This window comes from Triticum urartu, unplaced genomic scaffold, assembly GCF_003073215.2.
Source record: "Triticum urartu cultivar G1812 unplaced genomic scaffold, Tu2.1 TuUngrouped_contig_3306, whole genome shotgun sequence".
NCBI lineage: Eukaryota > Viridiplantae > Streptophyta > Magnoliopsida > Poales > Poaceae > Triticum > Triticum urartu.
This window is the reverse complement of record NW_024113836.1, coordinates 343-11,695: the sequence shown is the minus strand read 5'-3', so window position 1 is coordinate 11,695 and position 11,353 is coordinate 343. Positions and strand designations below refer to the sequence as shown.

General features: G+C 44.5%; 1 protein-coding gene and 1 pseudogene across 2 annotated transcripts; one reads left to right on the top strand and one right to left on the bottom strand.

Annotated features, from left to right (window-relative positions):
• The first annotated feature begins 4,131 nt into the window (after positions 1-4,131).
• LOC125527222 (protein trichome birefringence-like 26) lies at positions 4,132-10,971 on the top strand. 2 transcript variants are annotated; one of them, XM_048691767.1, is made up of 3 exons: positions 4,132-4,464; positions 8,854-9,158; positions 9,877-10,971. In XM_048691767.1, the coding sequence occupies exons 1-3, from the start codon at positions 4,275-4,277 to the stop codon at positions 10,657-10,659; spliced, it is 1,278 nt and encodes a 425-aa protein (XP_048547724.1). In that variant the 5' UTR covers positions 4,132-4,274; the 3' UTR covers positions 10,660-10,971. The 2 variants fall into 2 exon arrangements, with proteins under 2 accessions (XP_048547724.1, XP_048547725.1); XM_048691768.1 differs by having other exon boundaries at positions 4,136-4,464; positions 8,881-9,158.
• LOC125527223 lies at positions 7,246-7,384 on the bottom strand (annotated as a pseudogene).
• Positions 10,972-11,353: the final 382 nt, after the last annotated feature.

Here is an 11,353-nt window from a genome sequence, read left to right as displayed (position 1 = left end):
TACGCAACATGCAGGAGTTCCCGGGGAGATGGCCCATGACCCCTGGGGGCATAGGCTTAGTCCGGCGTGCTGACCTCTCTATTAAGCCTAGGTCGGGTTGCGGCGTATTGTTTGGCCGAGGTCGGGCATGACCCAGAAAAGTATGTCCGGCCGGAGTTAATCGAGCGTGGTGGGTAAGTTGGTGCACCCCTGTAGGAAAGAAAACATCTATCGATAGCCTGTCCTACGGTAACGGACACTTGGAGTTGTATCCCGATCGATACAACTAGAACTGGATACTTGTGATGAGAATTGGATGGTGATGAGAATTGGATCGTGATGAGAAATGCATAGTATGGCTCTGGGATTGCTTTCTCGCAGGGAGTCGAGAAAGGATCTTTGGCCGAGGTTGATAACACTTCTACTACTTTACTTTATGCTACTCTACTCCCTCCTGTTGCTGCAAGATGGTGGGTTCCAGAAGATGCTAGTCTTCAATAGGCTAGGCTTTCCCCTTCCCTTCTGGCATTCTGCAGTTTAGTCCACAGATACAACCCATTCCTTTGATACATATGCATATTTAGTTTAGATCTGATGTAAGTCTTGCGAGTACTTTGGACGAGTACTCACGGCTGCTTTGCTACCTATTTTCCCCCATACCCGTTTGTTGCGACCAGATGACGGATCCCAGGAGCCAGACGACACCACTGATGACTACTGCTACCCCGAGGGTGCCTACTACTACGTGACGGCCGCTGACGACTTGGAGTAGTTAGGAGGCTCCCAGGCAGGAGGCCTTGCCTTTTCGATCAATGTTGCTTTTGTGCTAGCCTTCTTAAGGCAAAACTTGTCTAACTCATGTCCGTACTCAGATATTCTTGCTTCCGCTGACCCTTGTGTATTTGAGCTTATGTATTCGAGCCCTCGAGGCCTCTGGCTTGTAATATAAAGCTTGTATTATTTTAATTTGTGTCTAGAGTTGTGTTGTGATATCTTCCCGTGAGTCCTTGATCTTAATCGTACACATTTACGCGTATGATTAGTGTACGATTGAATCGAGGGCGTCACATCAATGATCCCCAGCCCTCCCTTGCTTTTGGGTTTGCACACCATATCCCAAGCTGCCAGCGAGCTGCCCTTAACCCCATCGTCTGACTTTCTCACCCAAAGACATGATCTACGCAGTTTATCAAGGTGCTCAATTATATTTGGGTTTATCTTGATGGAGCACATGGCATAGATAGCCAAAGAGGTGACCACAGAATTGAGCAACGTTAACTTGGAACCGTAGTCCAAAAGCGAGGCTGCAGCAGGTACCTTCCTCTGAACCGAGGTGACCAACGGCATCAGGTCAGTCACACTCGGGCGCGTGGTGCCCATGGGCAGGCCCAAGTACGTAAACGGCATGTTGCCAATAGAGCAGCCAAAAATGACTGCAATTTCCTCTGCCAGCACCGGATCAGAATTGATGGGAACCAAAGTTGACTTGTGAAAGTTGATCTTTAGGCCCACCGACTTCGCCTAGTCAACCAGTATAGATTTCAATACTTGCGCTTGTGAGATACAAGTAGGGAACACATTGATCGTGTTGTCTGCATACTGAATTACTGGATAGTTACTGTCGGAAGTGGGCAGGGGTAACTGCAGCAAACCAAACCGACTGTCATCATTGATCGCTGACTGTAATAGGTCCGCTGCGAGAACAAAGATCAACGGCGACAATGGATCTCCCTGCCGGACCCCACAAAGGCAATCAAACTGTTCCCCTAGGGTTCCATTAAGCAACACCGAAGAGCTTCCGGAGGAAAAGATACATTTGATCCACCCCCAACCACTTCTCATTGAATCCCATATGTTGCATGATCTCAATCATCGGTTCATGCTGGATGGTGTCGAAAGCCTTCGCGAAGTCGAGTTTCAGGATACAAGAACATATTAATTACATAGTTTTAAATATCCGCTTATAGCTCCGCTATAGCCCGCTATAGCTTTTTCAGCAGGGTGCCGCTAAATGGCCGCCTTCACAAATAGCCCGCTATAGCTGATTTGGAGGCGCGTCGCTATTTTTCATAGCCCGCTATTTAAAACATTGATTAATTATCTTTTATATGTTGCAATGTAGCCCATTGGATATTTTTCTAGGGCGTATAATGTTTTCTTTTTCCCGTTGCAACGCACGAGCCCTTTTGCTAGTAGGGATAAGATGTGTATGTGTGTTTATATGAATGAATGCATGTGCATATATATGAGCGTCTCTGTACTGGGTAAAAAAAATACTCCCCCGTTCCTAAATATAAGTTTTTTTTAGACATTTCAAATGGACTACAACATACGAATGTATGTAGACATATTTTTGAGTATAGATTCACTCATTTTACTCCGTATGTAGTCACTAGTTGGAATCTCTAAAAAGACTTACATCATGCACAGTGACCACTAACCTCATACTAATCTAAAACCATATTGTACAGTTTAAATTCTTTTTTAATTATAGATAATCACACGCACCTAAATGTATCATGTCTTCCTTTTTTTAAGTTTTAAAAAATCTGCCGTAAACAACCAACAGCCTGCTACCCGCTCCATCTCTCTCATGAGTCATGCCCCCTCACGGTGTCTGTGTTGTGTGGGGGGGGGGGGTGGGGGGGCAAATCTGAGTTGGGAAGATAATTTCGTCATTCCCTTTTTAATTTCCGAGGGTTCATTCCCTTCCTAATATTTCTGGAGGCTGCTTCGTTCCATTCATATTCCCTTCCCAATTTTAAGGGGGCATTGTTGATTCTCAAGGGTGTATGAATATGCACAAGACTTAATTGCTTTATTTCCTTCTTGATTTTGGAGACAGCCTGTTGATTTTCTAGGGCGTACGTATATGAAGTGGTGAGATCAGATGTAAAGTAGCGAGGTGGGATTATTTGATGGAAGAAAGAGTCTCAACGCAGCTACATACGGTGAAAGAAAGCGAGCTAGGTTTTTAGCTGATGCGGGCCAGCGATGTACAAAACTTTAGCGTACAACGACGGGCTGGAAGGCGTGCAGCGGCAAAGAACATATGGGCCGCTTCGTTTGCAGACTGGATAAAGCAGATTTAGGACGTATAGGAAGATGTAGATGTAGACTGGACAAAGCGGATGAAACCGAAAATTACCAAAGCTAAAAATTAGTACCACCTTGAATATGGATTTTTCATAAAAACACCGTGACGGTGAACCCGATGAAAGCAATGCATGCTTTATTAGTAGGTAAAGATAAAGATTGAAAAAGGTTAGATAATTTTTTTAAATCGATTCTAAAAAAATTTGATGGATTTAAAAAAAAGTTCTTCTAGTTACCAAAAATTACAAATTAAAAAAGTTCATGCATTTATCAAAAGAAAAATGACACAAAATGAAGATAATAAGAATAAGAATAAGAATAAGGAAGAAAAAGAAAAAAACTGAACAAAACCATACGAAAAATGAGAAAAGGAATAGGAAAATCGAAAAAGAAAGATTGAAAAGGGAAAAGAAAAAAAAGGCAAGAAGAAAGAAGAAAACGTTGAAAAAAGGTTTTTCTTTAGACACAGTTGGAAAAGAGGTAAGTACTCACATGAAAAGAATATGGCTGCTCACAGTTTTTTGCGATTTAACAACCAGAAAAAATTAGATGGGCCGGTCCAGCTCGCAGGAGGGTGTGCGCCCATTTGTAAACTGACCTATAATGGGCGCTGAAGCGCCAAATAGGTGATTCTCGAAAAAGAAAAAAATAAAGCGCCAAATAGGTGCTATGTAGTGCTTACTCTATCTTCGTGCTTTAATTTTGATCATAAATTTAACTAACGAGATCGACCGCGCCGGGAGCACAAGTTATACCAATAAATTTGTATTCAAATTTTTTTTTAATTATATAATTTTTTTGCCAGTCAATTTTTTTGGTTAAATTTATGATTAAAGTTGAATCTCGAAAAGCACGAACATACTATATTTTTTTTAGAAACGGACGAACTATATTTTAAAATGAAAGGAGTAGGAATTAAGATGACGGGCCACGAGGCCCGGTCAGGAAGAGGAGGCGACGGAAGAGGCTGGGAATGGTGGCAGGCCCCACAATGGACTCTCACACGCCCAGACCGAGAGGGTCAGAACTCCAAAAAAAACAAAAAAGAGGACCGAGAGGGTCAGATGTCGTCAACTCGCAGTCCCAGTGTCTCCTTCCTCTCCTCTTCTCCTACCCTGCTCGGCTCGGCTCGCACGCACAAGCACTCGAGCTGGGGCCCATCCTATCCTAGTAGTATTATCCTAACACGGTAGCACCCCATGGGCTTGGGCCCGAGGTGGTCGCCGTGGGCGGCGTTGCCGTTCTCTCCTCGATCTCGCAAGGGAGGCGGAGGGGGATGGGGATTGGGAGGGCTCAAGGCCATCGGGTGGATCCTCTTCGCCGGCGTCGCCTTCCGTCTGCTCTGCTCCTTCTCTTCCTCTTCGTCTCTGTCGCCGGATATCAAGGAAGGTACGGGATTTCTCTGCCAGTTCTAATTTCAGTTGAGTAAGAAAGTTCAGAGATTCGTAGGGTTTAGGCTTATCTTGTCGGGGGGTTTAGTGAGGGCGAATTGTTTCTCATTTTGTCTCGCCTGCAGTTTTTGGTGATTTTTTGTTTGTTGGAAATTGCGCCGTATTTTCTTGAGTTCAAGGTTGGAACTTGGAACTTATGTTTTGGTTCCGTGAAATAGGAATTTTACTCTATCGTTCCTGAACGCCTGTTGTGGTCTTAATAAGACTAGTAAGGTTCAGAAACATATTTGGTGATTGCAGAGGAATAGGGATTGCACATTTGCAGTCTGATTGTTTTGTTGCATCTTGAATGCTGGGGAAATCGGTGTTTGCCCTATAATTTTTTAGGTAAGTGTTGTTTTCCCGCGGTTCTATGGGAAGCTCGAAACGGGACTGAGAACAAAATGGAGCAGTTTCGAACATTTTGATTTGATGTATGTACTTTCTAGTATAAAAAGTTGATCTTTTATTTATCCTCCATGTTTGGAAACATTGAACCTTTATTTATGAGCATAGGAGCCGTTATAACGACAGTTGTATTTATTTTGTTTTCCATGGGCAATTGCCAACTTGAATTCTACATTTTGGTTTTAAGGCGTGCTTTTGCATGGGATAGAAAGTAAGACACAAGACCGGTGGTTTAATCCCGTCTAGTGGATAAATATTTATGTAAAATACTGAGAATTCAGATACTGCCATGGGATGTACTTGAGTTAAAAAGTACGGGAATGAAATTCTATACAATTATACTAAAAGCTTTGCTTCGCTACACCCATAAAAAAGATTACGAGCTTCGACACAGATCAATTGTTAAGACAAAATTGCTACTTGTTGACTTCTTTGATTAAATGTTAGCAGCTCCTTTGCTATTCATTTTTTAGAAAATATTTATAAGGAAATGGGTATATGTTTGTGGGCACCAAAAAAGTTACTCCCTCTGTCTCAAAATGTAAGACATTTTTTGACATTGTTGAAACGGGTATTGTTGAAACGGGTTTGAACCCGTGAAATGTGTCGGGTTTTATATTTTACCCAACAACGGCCCCGCGGGGTTAAAAAGACGCCCATCCCCGTCCCCTAATAGGGTAAAAACCCGTGGGGACGCGGGTTTCGGGGCCCCATTGCCATCTTGAGTCACGGGAGATGTATACGCGTCCGGTAGACACATCCAGGCATTTTACACCTTTGGGTTGTGGACTGTAACCCAGAAAAACACATTGTTTGGATCTAAACATGAGCTTGCGATTATTGTACGGGCGAAGGTTGGGCCAACAGGCACACCCGAATACTCGTAAGGAAGTATAGTCGGGTTTGGTGTGAAGCAAGCGTTCTACCGGAGTTTCATTGTTGATGACCCGACTAGGCAATATGTTAATAAGATGAACAACGGTGAGAAACGCTTCATCCTAGAACTTTAGTGGCATGGATGCAGCAGCAAGCAAGGCAAGACCCACTTCAAGTATGTGCCTATGCTTACGCTCAGCAGAACCATTCTGCTGATGAGCATGAGGACAAGACACATGGTGAGATATGCCAATTTGTTGGAAGAATGAGTTTAGGTTTCTGTATTCTCCTCCCCAATCAGATTGGAGAGCTAGAATTTTGCAATCAAATTTTCTTTCTACGAGTGCTTGAAAGTTGTGCACTTGAAACACATCAGATCGTTTCTTAAGAAGATAGATCCATGTGTATTTGTTGTAGTCATCGATAAAACTAACGTAATAAGAGTGTCTTCCAACCGAAGTAGGGGCAGGCCCCCAAACATCAGAAAATATAAGCTGAAGAGGTTTGGTAGAAACACTTGTAGACACAGGATAAGGTAACTGATGACTCTTAGCACGTTGACATGAATCACAAATTGTTTCACAACTACGCTCACCAACAAAAGGGAGCTTATTTTTCCTAAGCACTTGATTGATCAAAGAAAAAGATGCATGCCCTAATCTATCATGCCACCGTGTTGATGAAACTTTGGTGACACCATAGGCTTGTTTATTCAATCTCCTAAGCTCCGGAATCAACGGGTAAAGCCCTCGAACGCATCTACCTCGATATAGGATTTTCTTCGTGACCTGATCCTTGATCAAAAAGAAAAACGGGTGAAATTCAAGAAAGACATGGTTATCAAGGGCAATGCGATGAACGGAAAGGAGATTTTTCGAGGCACTAGGAATATGCAGAATTCTTCTAAGATGGATTTTTCTATGGGGAGTTTTAAATACTGAATGACCAATATGGCTAATTCTCATACCTTCTCCATTGGCAGTGTGAACTTGGTCCTGTCCACGGTACTTTTCACGTACGGTCACCTTCTCCAGCTCGCCGGTAATGTGGTTTGTCGCGCCGCTGTCCACATACCAGTTGGTATCGACGCCGTAGGAGCCTTCTGCCGCTGCTGCAATTTTCTCATCTTGGGAAGATTCTTCATCTTCCTCAAAACGGTACCAGCAATCCCTTGCTGTGTGGCCTGGCTTGCCATAGATTTGGCAGCGCGTAACATCTGGTCCCGCGCGAGGCTTGCCAGAGGAGTTGCGGCGACCCCTGTTGCTGTTGTAGAAGGGCCGCCCGCCGCCGCCGCTGTTGGAGGAGTTGCCACCGCTGCTGTTGCCTCCGCCCGATGGCTTGCCCTTGTTGCGCCCGCGGTAGTGAGAGCCGCTACCTCCACGGCCGCGGACGGCTGCGTTGGCAGAAGACTTGAAGCCTCCACCAGAGCCCGCCCCGTTGTAGAGGGCAAGGCGCTGATCAAAGCTGCTCATCTGAGCGAAGAGGTCGTCGAGGCTGATGGGCTTGGTGCGGGCGTCGTTGGCGGAGATGAGAGGCTGATACTCCATGTCGAGGCCGGCGGTGATGTAGGAGGCCAGTTCATCATCATTGATCGGCTTTCCCGCGGCTGCAAGCTCATCTGCGAGAGATCGCATGTGAGAAAAGTACGCCGCCACTGTTTGCGTGCCCTTTTGCGCCGTGGAGAGTGTGGCGCGGATGTTGTTGACGCGGGCTCTGGACTGCGACGAGAACATATGCGCAAGAGCAGCCCACAGTTCATACGGCACAGCTATGGATGTGACCTGCACAAGGACTTCCTTGGTGAGATTATTTAGCAAGTATCCAAGTACCTGCTGTCCTTCTTTGAACCAGATCACACGAAGTGGATTCGGCGTCTGTTCATCTTTCCCGTCCTTGTCCTTCGTGGCGAGGAACTTGGCGGGCTCCGGCATGGTCTCGTTGACGTAGCCGAAGAAACCAGTTCCCCTCAGCTGCGGTGTCACCTGCGCATGCCACAACACGTAGTTGGTGTGGGTCAGCTTCTCCGTGACCTGCCCAGGGAGGGAGGACTGACCGATGCTTGAGGAGGACGACATGGCTGGCGATGGAGATGGGTTTTTCTCCAGATGTAGTGGATGGAGGAGGCTCTGATACCATGTAAACGAGCGATGAACGTCGTACCTCGTTGGAGGCGACGGTTCCGTGTTTTTTAGGCAGGGGCTCATCCCTGAGATATGCATACAGGCTGTTTAGATTACATCTTGAGAACCAAGCAAAGAGAGAAGATAGAGATGAAAAGAGGTTACAAGAATATTGCCTAACTCTATCTCTAACCAACCTAGTTCGGCCCAGGTGGGACCAATGCGCCTAGCATATCACGTTTAACAATGGACATTGCTGGTAACATTTCTTTGTGGCTAGACCGTTTGAGACAATTAGTGCAGCAAGCAATTGACCTTCATGTTGGTGACAAAAAGCGGAGCAAGTGCAGAATGCTGTAGCAAGGATGAAGGTGACCTTCATGAGCGCATGGACGATAACCTTTCATGAGCATTCATAGACTCTCACCTGCATGTGATGACCTTCACCAGCACATCAAGACAACCTTGCCACTATGAAGATGCTGTGCCACGATGAGCATGTGGCCTTGCGTCCTGATGTATGGGCAAGTTCCACGGGTGGTCTTCAGGAAGAGCAATTTTGGTGAATTTCAGATCAAATCTTTTAGTTTCTAACTTTCTATAAGGAATTTGGCAGCAATCATTTTCAGATGCAATAATTTTCTTGCCGAAACAGAGAGAGAATCAGGGGTAGCGATTTATTTTTTATTCTTTTGGAAAATAAAAGCAAAGCATAGCCTAGAGAATCAGGGGCAGTTAGTACCAGGTGCCTTCTATTGCCATGTTTTCATGTTTTCGCAAAATGGACAAGATTAATGACTCAGTGGAGCAGTTCCCAGTTTCTGTTACCTGAATGCACCCACCTCACTACTCTTTTACCTAAGGATTTACTCTCGTGGAAATCTGAAAGAAGAAAAAAACGTTTTAAGCTGAATTGCTTATTTCTGTATTTTTCTGATTTCCAGAATCTGACGTGGATACTACTTGCATAGGAAAATGTGACCTTTTCAATGGAGAATGGCTACCAAATCCCTCTGGCCCAGCCTATACAAATTCAAGTTGTCGATTTATTGATGATCACCAAAATTGTATGATGAATGGTAGACCAGACACTGGATATCTTCACTGGAGGTGGAAACCTTATGAATGTGATTTGCCACCGTTTGATGAAATTAGATTTCTAGGTGCTATGAGGAACAAAGCATGGGGCCTTATCGGTGACTCCATTCTTCGTAACCAAGTTCAGTCCTTGATATGCCTTCTGTCTAAGGTAAATTATACCACATTACATGACTCCTCCTTTTAATTATCAGTTTGTCATACTGAAGTGCTGCTGTTAATGCTTACTTGAAGCATCATGCTCGTATCTGTATTTTCTTATTTTTTACGTTTAAATGCCCTAAAAGGAAATTTTGTTTCTCCTCATTAGGAGATACTACAATTGGAGGAGCGTGCACTGAATTATGCTAAGATACGTAACCCCCTAAGCTATTGTATCCACTAGTATCCAGAGCAGTTCACCCCTGGCCAGTTTCTATAATGCAAGAATAGCTTCTGAAATTTTGAAAATATCTGAAGAGAATCTTGTATGTAGGTTGTGACGTGAGGTTTATGCATGTAAATCTTTGTTTGAAAGTATATGGTCATTTATCTGTGCAAAAAAATGTAATATATTTACTTTATTTTTGCACAGATTGGAGTCATATTTTGTAACCAATTTTACACACATAGGCTGACATATTGATAGTTTATGGATTCAAATGAGCCCAAAAATTGTTTGAAGAGGAATGTGAATGAAGCCAGTAGTTTAGGATCAAAAGTGGTGTTTTTTTCTTCTCATATTTATAAATTGTGTGCACTATTTAAATGTACTTCTAGTTGGGTTAGAACAACAATGCATTACTTATGTAACATGCCTCTCCCCTCTATACCTTGCATTTGTAGTGGTATAGTATCCTTATTATTGGACCTGCTTGCTGTTTATTTAGGCTGACGAACCTGTTGAGGTCTACCATGATAAAGAATTCAAAAATAGGAGATGGCACTTCCAATCATACAACTTCACTGTGTCCCTCGTTTGGGCTCCCTTCCTCGTCAAATCAGAGGTTTTTGAAAATGAGAATGGCGAGTCCACTTCCGAGATCCAGCTTCACCTTGACATACTTGAACCAACCTGGATAAGTCAGTACGAGAGGTTTGACTATGTTGTGATTGCCGGTGGACAATGGTTTCTTAAGACTGCGGTCTACTGGGAGAGTGATAAGGTGTTAGGCTGTCATCATTGCCAGGACAAGAACCTAACTGAAGTCGGGTTTGAGCACTTGTATCGCAGGACTTTACAAGAGGTACTCAAATTCATCTCCTCGGCACACCATAAGCCAGTTGTTCTCTTCAGGACCTGGGCGCCTGATCACTTTGAGAACGGCGAGTGGTTCAGCGGCGGAACTTGCAACAGGGTATTGCCTTACAAGAAGGGAGAGTACGGTGGGAAATACATGGAACATGTCATGAGGGGGATTGAGCTTGAGGAGTTCAACAAGGCCGTAACAGCGGCCAATAGCTCAAGGGATGTGGTGAAACTGAAGCTCTTGGACACTTACAGCATTTCGTCCATGAGACCTGACGGCCATGCTGGTCCTTACAGGATGTTCCATCCATTTGCACAGGGCAACAAGGATGGCTCATCCGTTCAGAATGATTGCCTGCATTGGTGCGTGCCAGGGCCCATCGACGCCTGGAACGATCTGATTATGAAGCTGGTTCTCAACTGATGAAACCTCTAGATCTTGCGCTCCTTGCTGACCAAGAGTTGTAGGGCTGGTTGTGGGCCAAGTTGGCAACCTCGATTCGGGGTTTAGTTCCTGGCATGCTAGCGTGACGTGATTCTAGTTTAGCAGGAAGTAGTAGTCAAGAATATACAGGTGTGTACATTGTAGTCTGGATGGTGTGAACTGGCCGCTTGTTCTTGGATGTGTCTGGTTGCACACCTCGTCCTTCTGAGAAATGTCAATGCGTTTGGATGCAGTAGCATTGACTTCTCGTGCAAATAACGGAGTTAAAACTTCATGTGGTTGGTTGGCATATGGAACCGTCTCCAAGTGAGTGTGGGCGATAGGGGGTTCCTTCCCACACGATCCAGAAACCGTCGAGGATAGGGAGCCTTGATGCATACAGTTGTCCCTGTATAATCGTTTTCGATATCTCGAGTATCCCAAACGCTTCATTCTTGCCACTCGTTTGCGCTCGCATTGTCTTCGCAGTCGGAGTTTTGTGGTTCTGCCTAAAACTAGGCAGATTCCAGGCACGACAGTTTTCTAGGCAGATTCTAGGCACGGGTGATTTACGATGCCTAGCATATCACAAACAGTTCATGATTATAAACCGTGTATGATATGTAGACAATCACACACATTTAGTTTTCCCGCACCGTATGTGATAGTATCTGACATCACACACGCTTTGCAA

Bases quoted from the DNA above. Each gene is read 5' to 3' on its own strand.
- LOC125527222 (XM_048691767.1), top strand. From the start codon at position 4,275: ATGGGCTTGGGCCCGAGGTGGTCGCCGTGGGCGGCGTTGCCGTTCTCT. The intron at 4,465-8,853 runs GTACGGGATTTC...TCTGATTTCCAG, and splicing joins GTCGCCGGATATCAAGGAAG to AATCTGACGTGGATACTACT. The intron at 9,159-9,876 runs GTAAATTATACC...CTGTTTATTTAG, and splicing joins TGATATGCCTTCTGTCTAAG to GCTGACGAACCTGTTGAGGT.